Source organism: Capra hircus, chromosome 10, assembly GCF_001704415.2.
Source record: "Capra hircus breed San Clemente chromosome 10, ASM170441v1, whole genome shotgun sequence".
Taxonomy (NCBI): Eukaryota; Metazoa; Chordata; class Mammalia; order Artiodactyla; family Bovidae; genus Capra; species Capra hircus.
The window spans coordinates 51,061,329-51,077,728 of NC_030817.1; the positions used below are offsets into that span (position 1 = coordinate 51,061,329).

Sequence of the window (16,400 nt, forward strand, 5' to 3'; positions counted from 1 at the left end):
AGAAAAGTCAAAACATAGAACATAGGCCCTGGAGTTCAAATAAGCTTGGATTTGAATCCGAGACCTACCACTTATTAGCCGTGTGACCATAAACTGTTACTTCTCAGTTTCCCCACCAGTGAACTGGAGTAGGACCCATCTCACTGGTTTCTTAGGAAGATCAAGTGCATGTAATTACCCATATGACAGCATCTGGCAAGCGTTCAATATGCGTGGTTGTTACTGCTACAGCAAAGTTAGCTGGGGATAGCAGTAGCCTACCCCCGGAACAAGCCCTCTGCCTGAACTTGCAAATGGATAAGAATCAAAGAGGATGATTTCTTCAGTCAGAGTTTAGGTTGGAGCGAAGGAAATGTTATTCTATTTCTGTGTGTGAGATATACATTGTCTATGCAGAGAAACTACAGAGAATCCATTCAGATGTTGTGACCACTGCAAAATAAACTGAACCCCTTACCTCAGTGAGAGGCACAGCCCACCAAGGGAGGGCCATTAAAGATATGTCTCTTTTTCAGTCCTAATATTATTTCTATATCCTCTGGACATGGACTTAGGAATTACTAAATATAGAATTAAATCTGCTAAGTATATTATATAAATACATTGATTTTAAAATATACTGAAGCTAACAGTTTATATCAATCTCTTTGGGGTTATTGATTTATGGATAGGCAAAGCCCAGTAGAACAAACTGTGGAATGTTCTTAAAGAGATGGGAGTACCAGACCCCCTTACCTGCCTCCTGAGAAATCTGTATGCAGGTCAAGAAGCGACAGTTAGAACCAAACATGGAAAAGCAGACTGGTTCCAAATAGGAAAAGGAGTACGTCAAGGCTGTATATCGTTACCCTGCTTATTTAACTTCTATGCAGAGTACACCATGAGAAACGCTGGGCTGGAAGAAGCACAGCTGGCATCAAGATTGCCGGGAGAAATATCAATAACCTCAGATATGCAGATGACACACCATCCTTATGGCATAAAGCAAAGAAGAACTGAAGAGCCTCTTGATGAAAGTGAAAGAGGAGAGTGAAAAAGCTGGCTTAAACCTCAACATTCAGAAAACTAAGATTATGGCATCTGGTCCCATCACTTCATGGCAATAGATGGGGAAACAATGACAGACTTCATTTTCTTGGGCTCCAAAATCACTGCAGATGGTGACTACAGCCATGAAATTAAAAGACGCTGGGAAGAAAAGCTATGACTAACCTAGACATATATTAAAAAGCAGATACATTACTTTGACAACAAAGGTCCATCTAGTCAAAGCTATGGTTTTCCCAGTAGTCATGTATGGATGTGAGAGTTGGACTATAAAGAAAGCTGAGCACTGAAGAACTGATGCTTTTGAGCTGTGGTGTTGGAGAAGACTCTTGAGAGTGACAGCCAGGAGATCCAACCAGTGCATCCTAAAGGAAATCAGTCCTGAATATCCATTGGAAGGACTGATGCTGAAGCTGAAACTCCAGTACTTTGGCCACCTTGATGGGAAGAACTGAGTCATTTGAAAAGATCCTGATGCTGGGAAAGATTGAAGGCAGGAAGAGAAGGAGACGACAGAGGATGAAATGGTTGGATGGCATCACTGACTCGATGGATACGAGTTTGAGCAAGCTCTGGGAGTTGGTGATGGACAGGGAGGCCTGGTGTGCTGCAGTCCATGGGGTTGCAAAGAGTCGGACATGACTGAGCGACTAAACTGAACTAAAAGCCCAGTAGAGAGAGATGATAGATAGACAGAATGATAGACATATAAATAGACAGAGATGGAAAATAAGCCACTTGAGTACAAGTTTCTTTATAAATTTGAGAAAGCTAAACTTCCTGAAAAGCATCTAATGATGCCATGAGGATTAACAGTCCTCTCTTCCTCCCCACTCTCACACACACACCCCTCTGTGTCCTCACATATGGTTCCTTACCTAGAAGACTGAGTTCTGCCTACAGTCCCTAGACAAGCTTTTCTTCACAATAGTTCTCCCTGGCCTGCCCTCTGACTTTCTTAATCACCTTGTCTTCTTTACAGGTGGCCACATCAACCCAGCTGTTTCTTTTGCAATGTGTCTTTTTGGACGGATGAAGTGGTTCAAATTCCCCTTTTATGTGGGGGCCCAGTTCTTGGGAGCCTTTGCAGGGGCTGCAACCCTCTTCGGCGTTTACTATGGTGAGTAGGGGCCCTGAGTCCAGAGATTATGGAGAGCTGAGTGTAAGCTGAAATTCAGGATTACTTGGCAGGAAGAGGTGAGATAGAACAGGACACAGTCTGTCATACACTTGACAGGCAGTTCTAAGTGTCCTGAATGAAAGTGAAAGTGTTGGCTGCTCAGTCATGTCCAACTCTTTGCGACCCCATGGACTGTAACCTGCCAGGCTCCTCTGTCCATGGGATTCTCCAGGCAAGAATACTGGAGTGGGTTGCCATTCCTTTCTCCAGGGGATCTTCCCAGCCCAGGGACTGAATCCGGGTTTCCTGTATTGCAGGTGGATTCTTTGCCATCTGAGCCAGCAGGGAAGCCCTTCTAAGGGTCCTAAGTTCTAGTTAATGGGGCCAACATTATTCGCAGGCACATTCATGAAGCCTCTTAATGAAAATGATCACAACTTAAATGAAGGGGAGAACATAAAGGAATTCTGTCTTTAGACCCAACCAGTACTACAATGTAAACAATGCCAAAGCAAGCAACAGGCCACTGGCTTCTCCATAGCTTTTTCTGAATTGGCTGGGAGAGAAACCATTGACTTCTCTCAAAGGGAATGATGAGTAAATATTTAGAGAAGGAATTTGGAGCAAAGCCTTTGAGGGAAGGAACACAGCAGAGAAATGGGGTGGGTAGGGAACCCCATCTCCCTTTTGCCCAATAGCCAGGGCTTCCATTTGGCAGCAGTCCTGGGGGAATCAAAGTTCTGACAATGGAAGACCCAGACTTTAGTTCCATATGAATTAAGTAGCTGCGTGGCTTCAATAAGTCATCTGACCTTATTGGCCTCAGTTTCCTCCTCTGGAAAATGAGAGAATGAACTAGATGACCTCAGAACCCCTTCAAGCTAAAAAATCTTGGGGTTCCATAAAATCAACTGTTACAGTAGTTCCTTCTATCTAACCCAAAGTAAATCTCAATACCTTATAACTCTCAAGCTGGAACAATTAGGAAACTAGAATTTATGAGCCAAGCCTAATAGAGGTGCCTGTGGAAAGGCACCTCTTCCTGCAGGCTATCCTAAGAATTAGAGTGTAAGAAAACTCAAGGAGAAACTCACGATGAGACCAGAAACTAGAGAGTCAGTGGCTGGGTCAGGAGAGGCCTGGGGGTCTGGGACAACCTAGACCACACTGGCTATGTCAGGGTCTGCTGTGTCTCTTGCTCTAAGGGCATCTTCACTGTACTTGATGCCTCAAATGCTGGACTGCTATTAGGGGTTACTGAGAACCCTCTGGGAATCATGGATTCTGCCTAGAGCAGGTCTAAGCTTCACTTTGGCTTTTAGTCAATCTTGCAAATTCCAACAATTCCCCTCAGAGAAAACTGATTCCCAAGACCCACTGAATAAGGATTTGGCTCAAGTGTGGAGAGAACCATCCAGGGCAGCCAGGGCTTTCTTTCTCTGACACGTCACCCTGGGAGCTCTCTGCTGCTGCTAAGTCGCTTCAGTCATGTCCCGACTCTGTTCAACCCCATAGACAGCAGCCCACCAGGCTCCCCTGTCCCTGGGAATCCCCAGGCAAGAACACTGGAGTGGGTTGCCATTTCCTTCTCCAATGCATGAAAGTGAAAAGTGAAAGTGAAGTTGCTCAGTCGTGTCCAACTCTTAGCGATCCCAAGGACTTCAGCCTACAAGGCTCCTCCATCCATGGGATTTTCCAGGCAAGAGTACTGAGTGGGGTGCCATCGCCTTCTCTGTGGGAGCTCTCTGGGCATCTCTAAAACTACCATACTATGAGACGAAGAGAGGCAAATGATATGGATCTGCCAAACTGAAGCTGGCTATTTGTCTGTACTTGCTCAGCACAAGACCTGGCATAAGTCTCCCTTTCTTCTGCCCAGAGGACACTAACGTGCCAGAGCTCTGTCTTCCATAGATGCATTTATGTCTTTTGCTGGTGGAAAACTGCTCATCGTGGGAGAAAACGCAACAGCACACATTTTTGCAACATACCCAGCTCCGTATCTGTCTCTGGTGAATGCATTTGCAGAACAAGTAAGTGTATATACAACAAGACCCAACTTCAGTGAAAAGACATAATCTAATAAGGAGGATGCACAGGAACATTACAGGCCTATCAGAAAGGAAAGTCTGTGTTTCCAAAGTTGGAGGTCCCTAAGCATAACCCTAGCTTTGCTGACAAATTCTTGTGCTTGCCAAAGTTGAACCACTGAGTTTCCTGCTTCCTCTTTAAAAAGTACCCTTGTTTCACATCAGTTGAAGTTCAGAGAAAAGTGGAGGAGTGGACATTTCAACCCTGTATGGGCAAATGGGGTTTCCTTTGCGAAACTGTCTCATTTGTCCACATCATGTAAACGTATCAGTTCAGTTCAGTTCAGTTCAGTCACTCAGTCGTGTCTGACTATTTGCAACCCCGTAAATGTACAGATCTGGAGAAAAGACACTTTGTTATCAGTTCAAGAACTGTGAAGTGTGGTAGGCGAGCTGAGGGTCCTCGGTGTCTCCCCATATGTATAGGTTTATCTAGACTCTCTAGGCAGCTAGAAGTGTCTCTCCTTTTTGACAGTTAAACAAGGGGCATCCAAGCATTTGTCATGTAGCCAATAGCACAACTATTCTGGTCTTAGATCAGTTGTCTGAGTCTCATCCTGATTCTTCTGCTTAGGAGCTCTGTGCCCTTGGGCAAGTTTCTTAACCTCTTTCAATCCTCCTTTCCTCAACTGTAAATTGTGAATAAATAGGATTTATCTCACAGATTAGTGTGAGGTTCTAATGAGAAAAAGCAATGAAGTACCTGGCACATAATAAGTATCTGGTAAATAGTGGCTGTCATTTAGTTGTTAAAGTAAAATAGTAATACAATTTCCAAATAATAGTTTAGAAATTCTAAAGTAGAGTCTGGGAGAAACACCCACTATACCACACCACTTCAAGATACCTGCTATCACTGTTTGTATAATCCCTTACAACTTGTCTTTTATGTTATTTTCAAGTATAAAACATAATGCACATACAATTTTTTACCTAGTGTCATAAGTATTTTTAAATTTTACCACATGTGTGTGCTTAGTTGCTCAGTCGTGTCTGACTTTTGTGACCCCGTAGACTACAGCCTGCCAGGCTCCTCTGTCCACGGGGATTCTCCAGGCAAGGATACTGGAGTGGGTTGTCATTTCCTTCTCCAGTGGATCTTCATGACCCACAAATCAAACCCGGGTCTCCTGCATTGCAGGCGGATTCTTTACCAACTGAGCCACGAGGGAAGCCTCCAATTTTTTTTTAATGTTACCACATAGTTTTTGTTTTCTAATTTTTTTTTCTGAAAACATACCTGTTCATTTTCATGTTAACCTAGAAAAATATTTCATGTTAACCGAGGTAAATATTAATCATCACATTGTACACACAGATTTCATATTTATTGTTTTTAGTGGCTGTATAATAGACTATAGAATGGGCACTACACAATTGCTTTTGCCCTGTTGATGTGGAATCCAATTTTCCAGTACTATAAATAATGCTTAAATATGTATTTGCATATTCATTTTATGATTTTTCCATATTTTAGATTATTTCCAAGGTGTAGTTCTCAAATATCCAACTGGGTCCAATTGAGTACACACATTTATGGGCTTTTTAAAATACATATTGCTAAATCATTGTTAAATTGCCTTTCAAAAGTATAAAACATGATCAGTTCAACCAGGAAAGCCTGAGAGAACTGATATCATTTCCCTAATATTTGGTATTGCTTGCATTTTTTTCATTACAAATCAGTTGTCCCCACTTATTTGTTTTTCAAATCTCTTTTTCTTTTATGAACTGGCTTTTCATTTCCTTTGCCCATGTATCTATTGACGTCTCACATCGTTTTTCTCACCAATTTGAATGAGCCCCTTTGTTCATTTCTCCAGCCTGCAGCTTGCCCTCTATTTACCTGGTAGTAGCTTAACAGGTCAGTGTAGTTGAGATACAGTCTCTAGAGTTAAACTCTGCATCCACACCTTGACTGTGTCACCTCAGTCAGGTAACTAGTCTGTAAAGGAGAGAGAGATTAGCACGCATGCCTAGGACTGCCAATAAGAAGAAAAGGCTCTGACACAGTGCTCAGCCAGTGTTATGTTGCTTATTACTAGGTTTGGTTTTTAACAGAAGGGGGTGCATTTTGAGGTGGGCCAGTGGGAAGAACATAAGCTGAACCCCTCGTACATTTTCTCCTTACCCAGGTAGCAGCCACCATGTTCCTCCTCATTGTCATCTTTGCCTTTTTTGACTCGAGAAACTTGGGAGTCCCCAGAGGCCTAGAGCCTGTTGTCATTGGCTTCCTGATTGTCACCATCGCCTCCTCTCTGGGAATGAACAGTGGCTGTGCCATGAATCCAGCTCGAGACCTGAGTCCCAGACTTTTCACCGCTTTGGCAGGCTGGGGGTTTGAGGTGTTCACGTAAGTAACAAAATGATCGGGGAAGAGGGAGGAAGATTCATGCTGTGCCTCAGTGGGGGGCGCTGGGCTTCGACCTGGAGATCCAAGAGAGCGCAGATGGGAGGGTGAGGGTAAGAGCACCCTCGTCCTAAGTGGAACGTATCACTGGTGATTTATGATGTGTGTGTGTGCAAGACAGAGAGAGAAGGGGGAGGGAGACAGAGAGACAGACAGAGAGCAATCACGGGCGCTATTCTAATCACCACCACTGGCAGCGCTGGAGCCGCTACAGAGTAAGCATTGTGAGGACAGGGGCCTTAACCGCGTGTTCACTGCTTTGTCTGCAGTGACTGAAATAGGGTCCAGCACACAGAAACCTCAGTGAACGCCACTGAGCAAAAGGATGGATAAATGCTCTGTGCCACATATGTTCTAGGAGATGAAGGATACAAAAAGAATCAAGCAGCATTCCCTGTCTTTTTTGTTTCTTTCTTTTGTTGTGTCGGGTCTCAGTTGTGGCACATGGGATTTTCACCACGTCATGCAGAATATTTTGTTGTGGTGCACAGACTCTCCCATTGTGGTATGCAGGCTTAGTTGCTCCGTGGCATTTGAGATCTTAGTTCCCTGACCAGGGATTGAACACATGTCCCCTGCATCACCAGGCAGATTGTTAACCATTGGACCATCAGGAAAGTCCCCAACATACCCTATCTTTAAGGAACAAACAATACAATGAATTTTCTAGAGCAGTGGTTCTCAGCCAGTGGCAATTTTGCCCCCAAGGATGTTTGGCAATGCATGTGGACACTTTGGGTTGTCACAGCTGGGCATGGTGGGGGCAGAACTTGTCACCAGTATCTAGTGGGTAGAGTCCAATGGAGGATACTGCTAAGCATCTTACGGTACGCAGGACAGATCCCCACAAACGAAAATGCTGAGTGCCACAGTTGAGGAGCTCTGTTCCAGAATGACCATACTAGAGCATGGAAAGGTGGAAAAAAGTGTTCACAGCTAGGATGGATCCTTTATATTCTTTCAATGGACCACTGAGAACATGTTAAAAGTCTCCTTATTTCCAAAGCCCAGAATTAACCCATGAGTTTCCTTTAATTCCAATTTCCTGCGGTTCACTCCAGGAGACTACTGTCCTCACCTCACCACCAAGACACCTCTGTGAGCTTCACACAGACCCCTAAAACAAAGATGCGCCAGAGTGTTCTGGCCTCGCTTTGAGCCGTGCTTGGTGATTCACCCAAAGCTCTAAGGGTGATGGCGGTTCTAAAACAGGTCTTGCTCGTTCTCTTTGCTTTGTTGAACTTTTGGTAGAGGATTATCAGCCAAATAGCTAGGAGCCCACATCTGTGATGCTGAAATCACCTAATGCCAAACTCTGAGCACCGCATCCCTTAGGATCAGGACTTTCCCCCTCATGCACGCATTCATTCATCCATGCAGCTTCCTAATTCCTTATTCAAGGCCGAGTGCTAAAGATGCCCTTTACTGTTGCTGCCCTTCACTGCTTCGTTTATGTTCTGTTTCAGAGGGTGAGCATAGCCTCTTACACAGGTTGACGCTGTCAAATGACTAACCCCAGGAGTTGAGAGAAGGCTTGCAGCTTCAGATCTAGGAACCATGGGAGTAGAAGTAGGGGCATTTTATAGTATTTGGACATGTTCAGCCAGGGACAGAGAGGCTATTTCAAGTAGAGAGGCATCTGTATCTAAAGACAGCATATCAAAATGACACATGATCTAGTCTAGTCAGAAGGCTGTATGAAGAAACCTGGAAGGGCAATCGTTTCAGATCATAGAGGACTGGATTTCTACAACAAGACTCTTGGATTTTTGTTCCTCTCTTTTCTATAGATTATAGGGAGAAGCAAAGGATTTAGGGCAAAAGTTTGATGTGTTTAGAACTTCAATTTACCAAAAATTAATCTGACATCATTATATAAAAGAAATCAAAAAGGAGAAGGGGCAGATACCAGTTATGAGATAGCTAGGCTGGCTGATAATCCTCTACCAAAAGTTCAAAAGAAAATCTTTGAGCGGTAACAGGACTCCGAAGGGTCCCTAGAGTTCCGTCCTTTCAGGGTTTTCCACCCAAGACAAGCATCTCAGGAGATTTCCTAGTTTGAATCCACATCCAGGATCTCAGATGAAACCTAGACTGCCTTATTCTCAGACCCTCATTTGCCCCTGTATGGCAAAAAGTGAGGATGAGAGGGGAGGAGGTTCCCCAGGGTCTGACAAGGGTAAGACAGACCCCAGGTTACTCTTGCTTTCCCTTAAGTACTAGGATGTAAAAGGGCTTCTCTGATGGCTCTGATGGTAAAGAATCTGCCTGCAATGAGGGAGACCGGGGTTCCATCCCTGGGTCAGGAAGATCCCCTGGAGAAAGGAATGGCTACCCACTCCAGTATTCTTGGGCTTCCTTGGTGGCTTAGATGGTAAAGAAACTGCTTGCAATGCAGGAGACCTGGGTCTGATCCCTGGGTCAAAAGGATACTCTGGAGAAGAAAATGGGAACACACTCTGGTATTCTTGTCTGGAGAATCCCATGGACAGAGGAGCCTAGTGGGCTACAGTCCATGGGGTTGCAAAGAGTCAGACATGACTGAGCAACTCACACACACACACACACACATTAGGATGTAAGCACGTGGTCTTCACTAATTCACATTAAAGTGTTAATAGCTTAATAGGTGAAGGATCTCAGGGGTATTGTTAATTTTAAAAATAACTTAGCCAAAGAAATGAATCCTTGATGATAGTACCTTATGCAACTGACACAGTTTTATGGTATCCCCTCAAATCATAGCACCCCAATGACCTTGTTTACCTATAAGGCCAGGCAGGAAGCCACATCAAATCTCCTCCATTTAAGCCTTGTGACCTTAGCACAAAATATCCAGTTCAAGAGGGTCCAGACAGTGAAAGAAGGACATGCATGCTGGCAGGTATCTTGGCCCCTAATCTGTTAAATGACAGTGAGAGATTCACCACAAATCAGTGCTGGAAAAAAAGGAAGTGATGGACCAAATAAGGTGGTTAAACTCACTCCATGTGCTGAAGAGAGCTTCCCCAGTGGCTCAGTGGTAAAGAATCCACCTGCCAAGCAGGAGATATGAGTTCGATCCCTGGGTCAGGAAGATCCCCTGGAGAAGGTAACTGCAACCACTCCAGTATTCTTGCCTGGGAAATCCCATGGACAGAGGAGGCTGGTGGGCTACATACCAGGGGGCTCGCAGAGTCGGACACGACTGATTAAACAGCAGCATGTGCTGAAGAGAAGGTGCCTCTCACAGCAAATTCTTTTCATAGAAAATTTGGAGGCACAGGATAAGGGTCTGTGAGAAGAGTGGAGTGCAACGTCCTCTTTCCTGCACAGTAAGAGTGCCATCTGGTGGCCACTGTGCTCAATCTCAGTGCTCTTCCCTGGAGCCTGCATTTATGATCTAAGATTCAGGAACTAAGAGAGTGCTTGCATGATACGGATTAGGAAAGGACCGCAGTATAGATGGAAGTATGAAGCTCAGAGATGGGGAGGCTTGCTCAAAGGCCTTCTGTAGTCCTGAGATCCCAGGTGGCTCAGTGGTAAAGAACCTGTCTGCCAGTGCAGGAAACATGAAGACTTGGTTTTGATGCTTGGGTTGGAAAGATCCTCTGGAGGAGGAAACGGTAGCCCACTCCACTGGACCCATGGACAGAGGAGCCTGGTGACTACAGTCTGTAGAGTCATAAAGAGTCGGACACAACTGGGCACACACGCGCGCGCGCGCACACACACACACACACACACACACACACACACACAGAGCAATGTGCTAAGTGCTCTAAACCCAGGACACTCCTGAGATTAGAACTAGGTCTCATGGATTCTAGAATAGGCCCCCCTTTATTATTTTTAAATAATTTTATTAAAAATATTATATTAAATAATATAATATTTCCTTTATTATTCTAATAAAAGTTAGAAACAAACAGTTCCATGGAAATACATAGAGTTATTAAAAATAAAATTGCAAATAGCAGCCATGAATATGCCCCCCAAATAAAACACTGTGAAATTCCTATGCAGAGTTGTGCTCCTTTTGTTTCCTCCGCCTCCTCTGCATTACCCTGAACTTTTTGTTCATAATTATCCTTCTTTTAAAAAGTTTTATCTCAAATGCACATATCCTTAAACAACTACACAACTATACTATATAGTTTTACTTGCTTCAGAGCACTCATGGTCCTTTCTACTGAATTATCTGAATGGATTTTCTGTCCCCAAAAGAGATGGTGACAATTCACAGAGACACCTGATTTCTCCCAGAACTAGACCTCCAATATAGTGTACTGACACTGAGAACTTCTGGAGGGGAGAGGGAATCCTTATCAGAAAATACATCTGAGTAAGCTGTGACCTCAAAATATAAGTATGGAATTAAATTATATTTAGTATTTAATTCATATATCTACCTTTGAGTTTTTAATTCATTCATTGACAAATGTATCCTGACTGTTTATCTTGTGATTGCCCTCATCCACCAATCATGTCCAGGAATCTCTCCACATCCCCCTTCCATTCACAATCCCCAGGACTCGCCACTTCAGTATGAAGGAAAGCCCACTCCTGAATAATTGACCTGAACTTGCCCTAGATGCCCTCAACTGTTGCCATGGGTTCAGGGGCTATGTTTTCTGAAAGGGAAATAAATGGGACATTTCTCTCACAGGTATTAATAGAACAATGGAATTGGTCAACTGAAATCAGTATCCTACTAAATAGTACCTTTAAGCAATTAACACAGACATTTTTCTGGCATCCCCTCAATCATAGGATGCAAATGACCTTGCTTACCAGTAAGGCCAGGCAGGGAACCTGCTCCTCCCTTTAAGCCCGGCACATCCAACTCAAGAGGGTCAGGCCAGTGAAAGGATACTGGTTACCAAGCTACCACGAGTGCCATCCTACTTAGCTCTTGCTGACTGAAAAAGAGCCATGAGTAGGAGAACAACTAGCTGGTTAGTGAGTAACTGGCGGTGATCCTAGAAGGAAGGCCAAGCGATGCGTCACTTATTTCTTTGTTTGCTTTCAGAGCTGGGAATAACTTCTGGTGGATCCCTGTAGTGGGCCCTTTGGTTGGTGCTGCTGCTGGAGGCCTCGTCTATTTTCTTCTCATTGAAATCCACCACCCAGATTTGAACCCAGACTTGGAGGCAGAGCAGCCAGAGGAAAAACCAGAGAAATACGAACTGAATGCAATCATGTAATAACGTGCTCAGGTCTGGGTCTACAGTTGGCTACCTACTGGGCTTTACCTTTCACAAAGCATCTTCACACACATTATTTAATTGAATCCTCCTAGTGACCATCCGGGGTAAATATCAAGCTGCTCATCTTTCAAATAAGAAAACAAAGTCTTAGGGAAGCTGAGTTGCCTAAGGTCCCATGGAAAGTTGAACATCATTGAATGCATCCTATACATATCAGATTAATAACTGCACAGAAAGTTTGACCAGCTCCTCCTGGCTTGCCAGAAGCGGGATTGGCAGCTGCCAGAATTTGCACACAGCCTGGGCAACATTCTTCTGGATCCTAAGTTATAAAGACTGCCACTGTCTGATTTTAATTCCAAAAACACTACAAAGGGAAGAGGTAGCCCCAGACTTTTCATCTGCTGGAGAACATTATCAGAGGTGACTAAGGGTGACCCTTCCTAGGCCACCCTTAGTCTTGCCAGGTCTTGATCTTCCTGACCATCCCAGCATTGTACATTCTAGGAATTTCCTCTTGGTCAGGCTCCTCCCTGTCACTGTAGTCAAGAGTCGGGGAATTAGGGAACTCTGCTCAATGTTATGAGGCAGTCTGGATGAGAGGGGAGTTTGGGGGAGAATGGATCCATGTGCATGTATGGCTGAGTCCCTTTTCTGTCCATCTGAAATGAAACTGTCACTGCACTGTCAATTGACCATACTCCAATATAAAATTAAAAGTGTAAAAAAAAGTGTCTGTGCATTACAAGCATGAGAAATTCTTCCACAGCAAGTGATACACTTCAGTCAAACTGTTATAAAGCTCAGAATTCCCAGACTATCCAGTTTCTCAACTGTTTTGTAATGATAACAGAACAACAAAAAGCATATGTGAAATGTCTCCAGGGGGCTTTAATAGACAGTAATAGACCGACATACGGCACTTCTTCTTGCTCTGAAACTACTGGCATTTCCTATTTGAAATAAACTTAGAGTGACATGTTTGTTTGGAGTTTTTATGAGTAATAAGATTGTGAAGCCCAGTTAGTTCAGAGGTTGTCTGATCTATCTACAAACAAAGATCTCTGGGGAACTTCTAAAAAAACAACTTGGTAAACATCTTGGTGATTATGAATGGGTGTAGCCAGTGTGGAGAACATTGGCTTGGTTAAAGTACATGGGTTTCCTTGAGAAACATGTCTAGTGGTGTCCAAGTAATTCCTGGTAGGATTCTCAGACTTGGGGTCCTCAGGGGTTAGAGGGCTCTCAGAAAGGGACAGTTTACTCCTCACTCTCACCTATCACCCCTGCAAGGGGACATTTGGCCATGTCTGGGGACAGTTCTGGTTGTCACAGCTGGAGTAGGAGTGTTATTGGCATCTAGTGGGTAGAAGTTAAAGATGCTGCTGAACTTCCTACCATGCACAGGATAGCTCTCCCCTGCAGTACCCATTCATACCCAGATGTCTTCAGTGTGAAGGTTAAGAGACCCTAGATTCAAGAACAGACAGACATGTAAGAGAAGACACTGAAGTCATGTGCCTTGATCCCAGTTCTGTCAAAAACAGAGATGTCAGATGAGTCAGGACCAGACCCCGTGGGTACATTGTACTTCTTACCCCAAATCAAGAGGTGACCTCAAATTTGAGTTTTCAGGTTGGACAGTGGAATCTATGATCCCCACAGGTGCTCATTAAACACTGCTTGGTGATTAATGGCTGGAATTATGAAGAGGAAATGTGCGCTTATGGAAATCAACCACAGAAAGATTTTTTTTCCTTTATGGAATAAAGAAGCTCTCTTGTTCCAGGTGCGTGCACTCAAATCTCAAATCGTCTGTCTTTCCCAGTTTGCCCAGGTCAGGTTCTTATCCAAGAGAACATCCATGTTTCAGAAGTCAGTAAGAGCCAAATACTTATCTTTAAAAAACAGATTCTTGGGACTTCATTGGCTGTCCAGGGGATAAGACTTTGCCCTCCAATGTAGGGGCTCCATCCCTGATCAGAGACCTAAGATCTCACATGCCTCTTGGCCAAAAAAAAAAAAAAAACCAAAAAAACCCACCCATGAAAACATAAACCAGAAACAATATTGTGACAAATTCAATAAAGACTTTAAAAATAATCCACATCAAAAAAATCTTTTAAAAAAGTAATTATTTAAGGAACTAGAATGGCAACATTTCCCCTTCTCTCTTTCTTGTCAATCGCAAAACTTAGTAGACATGTTTATTATCAAAGGTAGAATTTCTCTACGAGTCCCTAACTAGCTGAGGTCTCAGAATGCCAAAGGTTATAGGACTTTTCTAACCATCAACAGCCAGAGTTAATACTCAGCTGTTGAAAGGAAAAATTGGAGCAAAAGCATCACATTTAAAAACCCAATCTTTAAGTATTATTACTTTTAAATTGCTTACACACACACACGTGCCTTTTTTAAAAGTATGTCAGTGCTCAAAAATGTGGTCATGGATAAAGAATTACAGCTTCCTGTTGTAGAGAATGGTTTACAAGTTTTATTTAGCCTCAGAACCTATTGTTCAAATAAAATCTTAATGTGGTATCCAAAAGTCAACCAGGGCTGCTATAAATAGAAAGAGGTCCGGGAAGAGGAAGTAAGTTTGATCCTGCCTGTGATATCATCTTACTCCCCTAGTGCAGGCACTGAGGGGTGTCTGGAAAGAAACCCTGTCTATGTGGCGGGGGATCTTCAGAACACAAGTTGAAAATCACTGATAAGGGTTTGGGACAAGTTGTTGCTAAATATTTTTATAAAAGTTTCCAGTATAGAACCTAGCAAAGTCCGTGTTAATTCAATCTCAGGCAATTTGTCAAAGACATCTTAATAAATGAAGTTAAATGGAATTAACCTACTAAAATCACCCACAAAAAGATGTTGTAGGTCAAGCTGTATATAATTTCTCAAACTGAGAATTTAAGTTTTCTGAGATAACATGTTTATTCATCACAGTGTGTGGAGAAAAACCATGGTAGTCCTGATCAGGCTTCCTGGCTCTCTAAGTCTCTATAAAAATAAATAGTACATAATTGATGATAGATGAATAATAGATAGATAGATAGATAGATAGGAAGACAAGTAGATAAGTAAGTAGATAGACTGATCCATCAAGCCCCAATCTCTTTCTTGTTGCTGGAAACAGAGTAGCTCTTATTAAGAGAGGTAGTCTTGAGGCTAATAAAAGAAGGCCCCCATAAAACTGAACATGATTAAATGAACTGAATTAGATGAAAAAATTCAAGGAATTCTGTGAGGATACACATGGTGTCCAAGCAGAGTCTGACACCCCATGTATACATTATGTCTTTTGAGGACTTTTGCCTTCGTGGGCAGAAATTTATTTTCTTAAATAATGTTATATGATAGCACTGGTTCAGTTGCTCAGTCGTGTCCGACTCTTTGCAACCCCATGAATTGCAGCACGCCAGGCCTCCCTGTCCATCACCAACTCCCAGAGTTCACTCAAATTCATGTCCATCAAGTCGGTGATGCCATCCAGGCATCTCATTCTCTGTTGTCCCCTTCTGCTCCTGTCCCCAATCCCTCCCAGCATCAGGTTCTTTTCCAGTGAGTCAATTCTTTGCATGAGGTGGCCAAAGTATTGGAGTTTCAGCTTCAGCAGTGGTCCATCCAATGAACATCCAGGCCTGGTCTCTTTCAAGATGGACTGGTTGGATCTCCTTGCAGTCCAAGGGACTCTCAAGAGTCTTCTCCAACACCACAAATCAAAAGCATCAATTCTTCGGCGCTCAGCTTTCTTCACTGTCCAACTCTCACATCTCTACATGACCACTGGAAAAACCATAACCTTGACTAGACGGACCTTAGCCGGCAAAGTAACATCTCTGCTTTTCAATATGCTATCTTGGTTGGTCATAACTTTTCTTCCAAGGAGTAAGCGTCTTTTAATTTCATGGCTGCAATCACCAACTGCAGTGATTCTGGAGCCCCAAAAAATAAAGTCAGCCATTGTTTCCACTGTTTCCCCATCTATTTCCCATGAAGTGATGGGACCAGATGCCATGATCTTTGTTTTCTGAATGTTGAGCTTTAAGCCAACTTTTTCACTCTCCTCTTTCACTTTCATCAAGAGGCTTTTTAGTTCTTCTTCACTTTCTGCCACATGAGTGGTGTCATCTGCACATCTGAGATTATTGATATTATTCCCGGAAATCTTGATTCCAGCTTGTGCTTCTTCCAGTCCAGCGTTTCTCATGATGTACTCTGCACATAAGTTAAATAAGAAGGGCGACAATATACAACCTTGATGTATTCCTTTTCCTATTTGGAACCAGTCTGTTGTTTCACGTCCAGTTCTAACTGTTGCTTCCTGACCTGCATACAGGTTTCTCAAGAAGCAGGTCAGGTGGTCTGGTATTCCCATCTCTTTCAGAATTTTCCACAGTTTATTGTGATCCACACAGTCAAAGGCTTTGGCATAGTCAATAAAGCAGAAATAGATGTTTTTCTGGAACTCTCTTGCTTTTTTGATGATCCAGTGGATGTCAGCAATTTGATCTCTGGTTCCTCTGCCTTTTCTAAAACCA

General features: G+C 43.2%; 1 protein-coding gene across 1 annotated transcript in view; it reads left to right on the plus strand.

Annotated features, from left to right (window-relative positions):
- The window catches only part of AQP9 (aquaporin 9), a 51,363-nt gene extending 38,612 nt beyond the window's left edge, over window positions 1–12,751 (plus strand). The window contains exons 3-6 of the mRNA XM_005685715.3: window positions 2,030–2,167; window positions 4,082–4,200; window positions 6,393–6,610; window positions 11,679–12,751. Of these exons, the coding sequence (XP_005685772.1) occupies window positions 2,030–2,167; window positions 4,082–4,200; window positions 6,393–6,610; window positions 11,679–11,853 (650 nt within the window). The 3' untranslated portion in view covers window positions 11,854–12,751. The remainder of the gene's footprint in view (window positions 1–2,029; window positions 2,168–4,081; window positions 4,201–6,392; window positions 6,611–11,678) is intronic.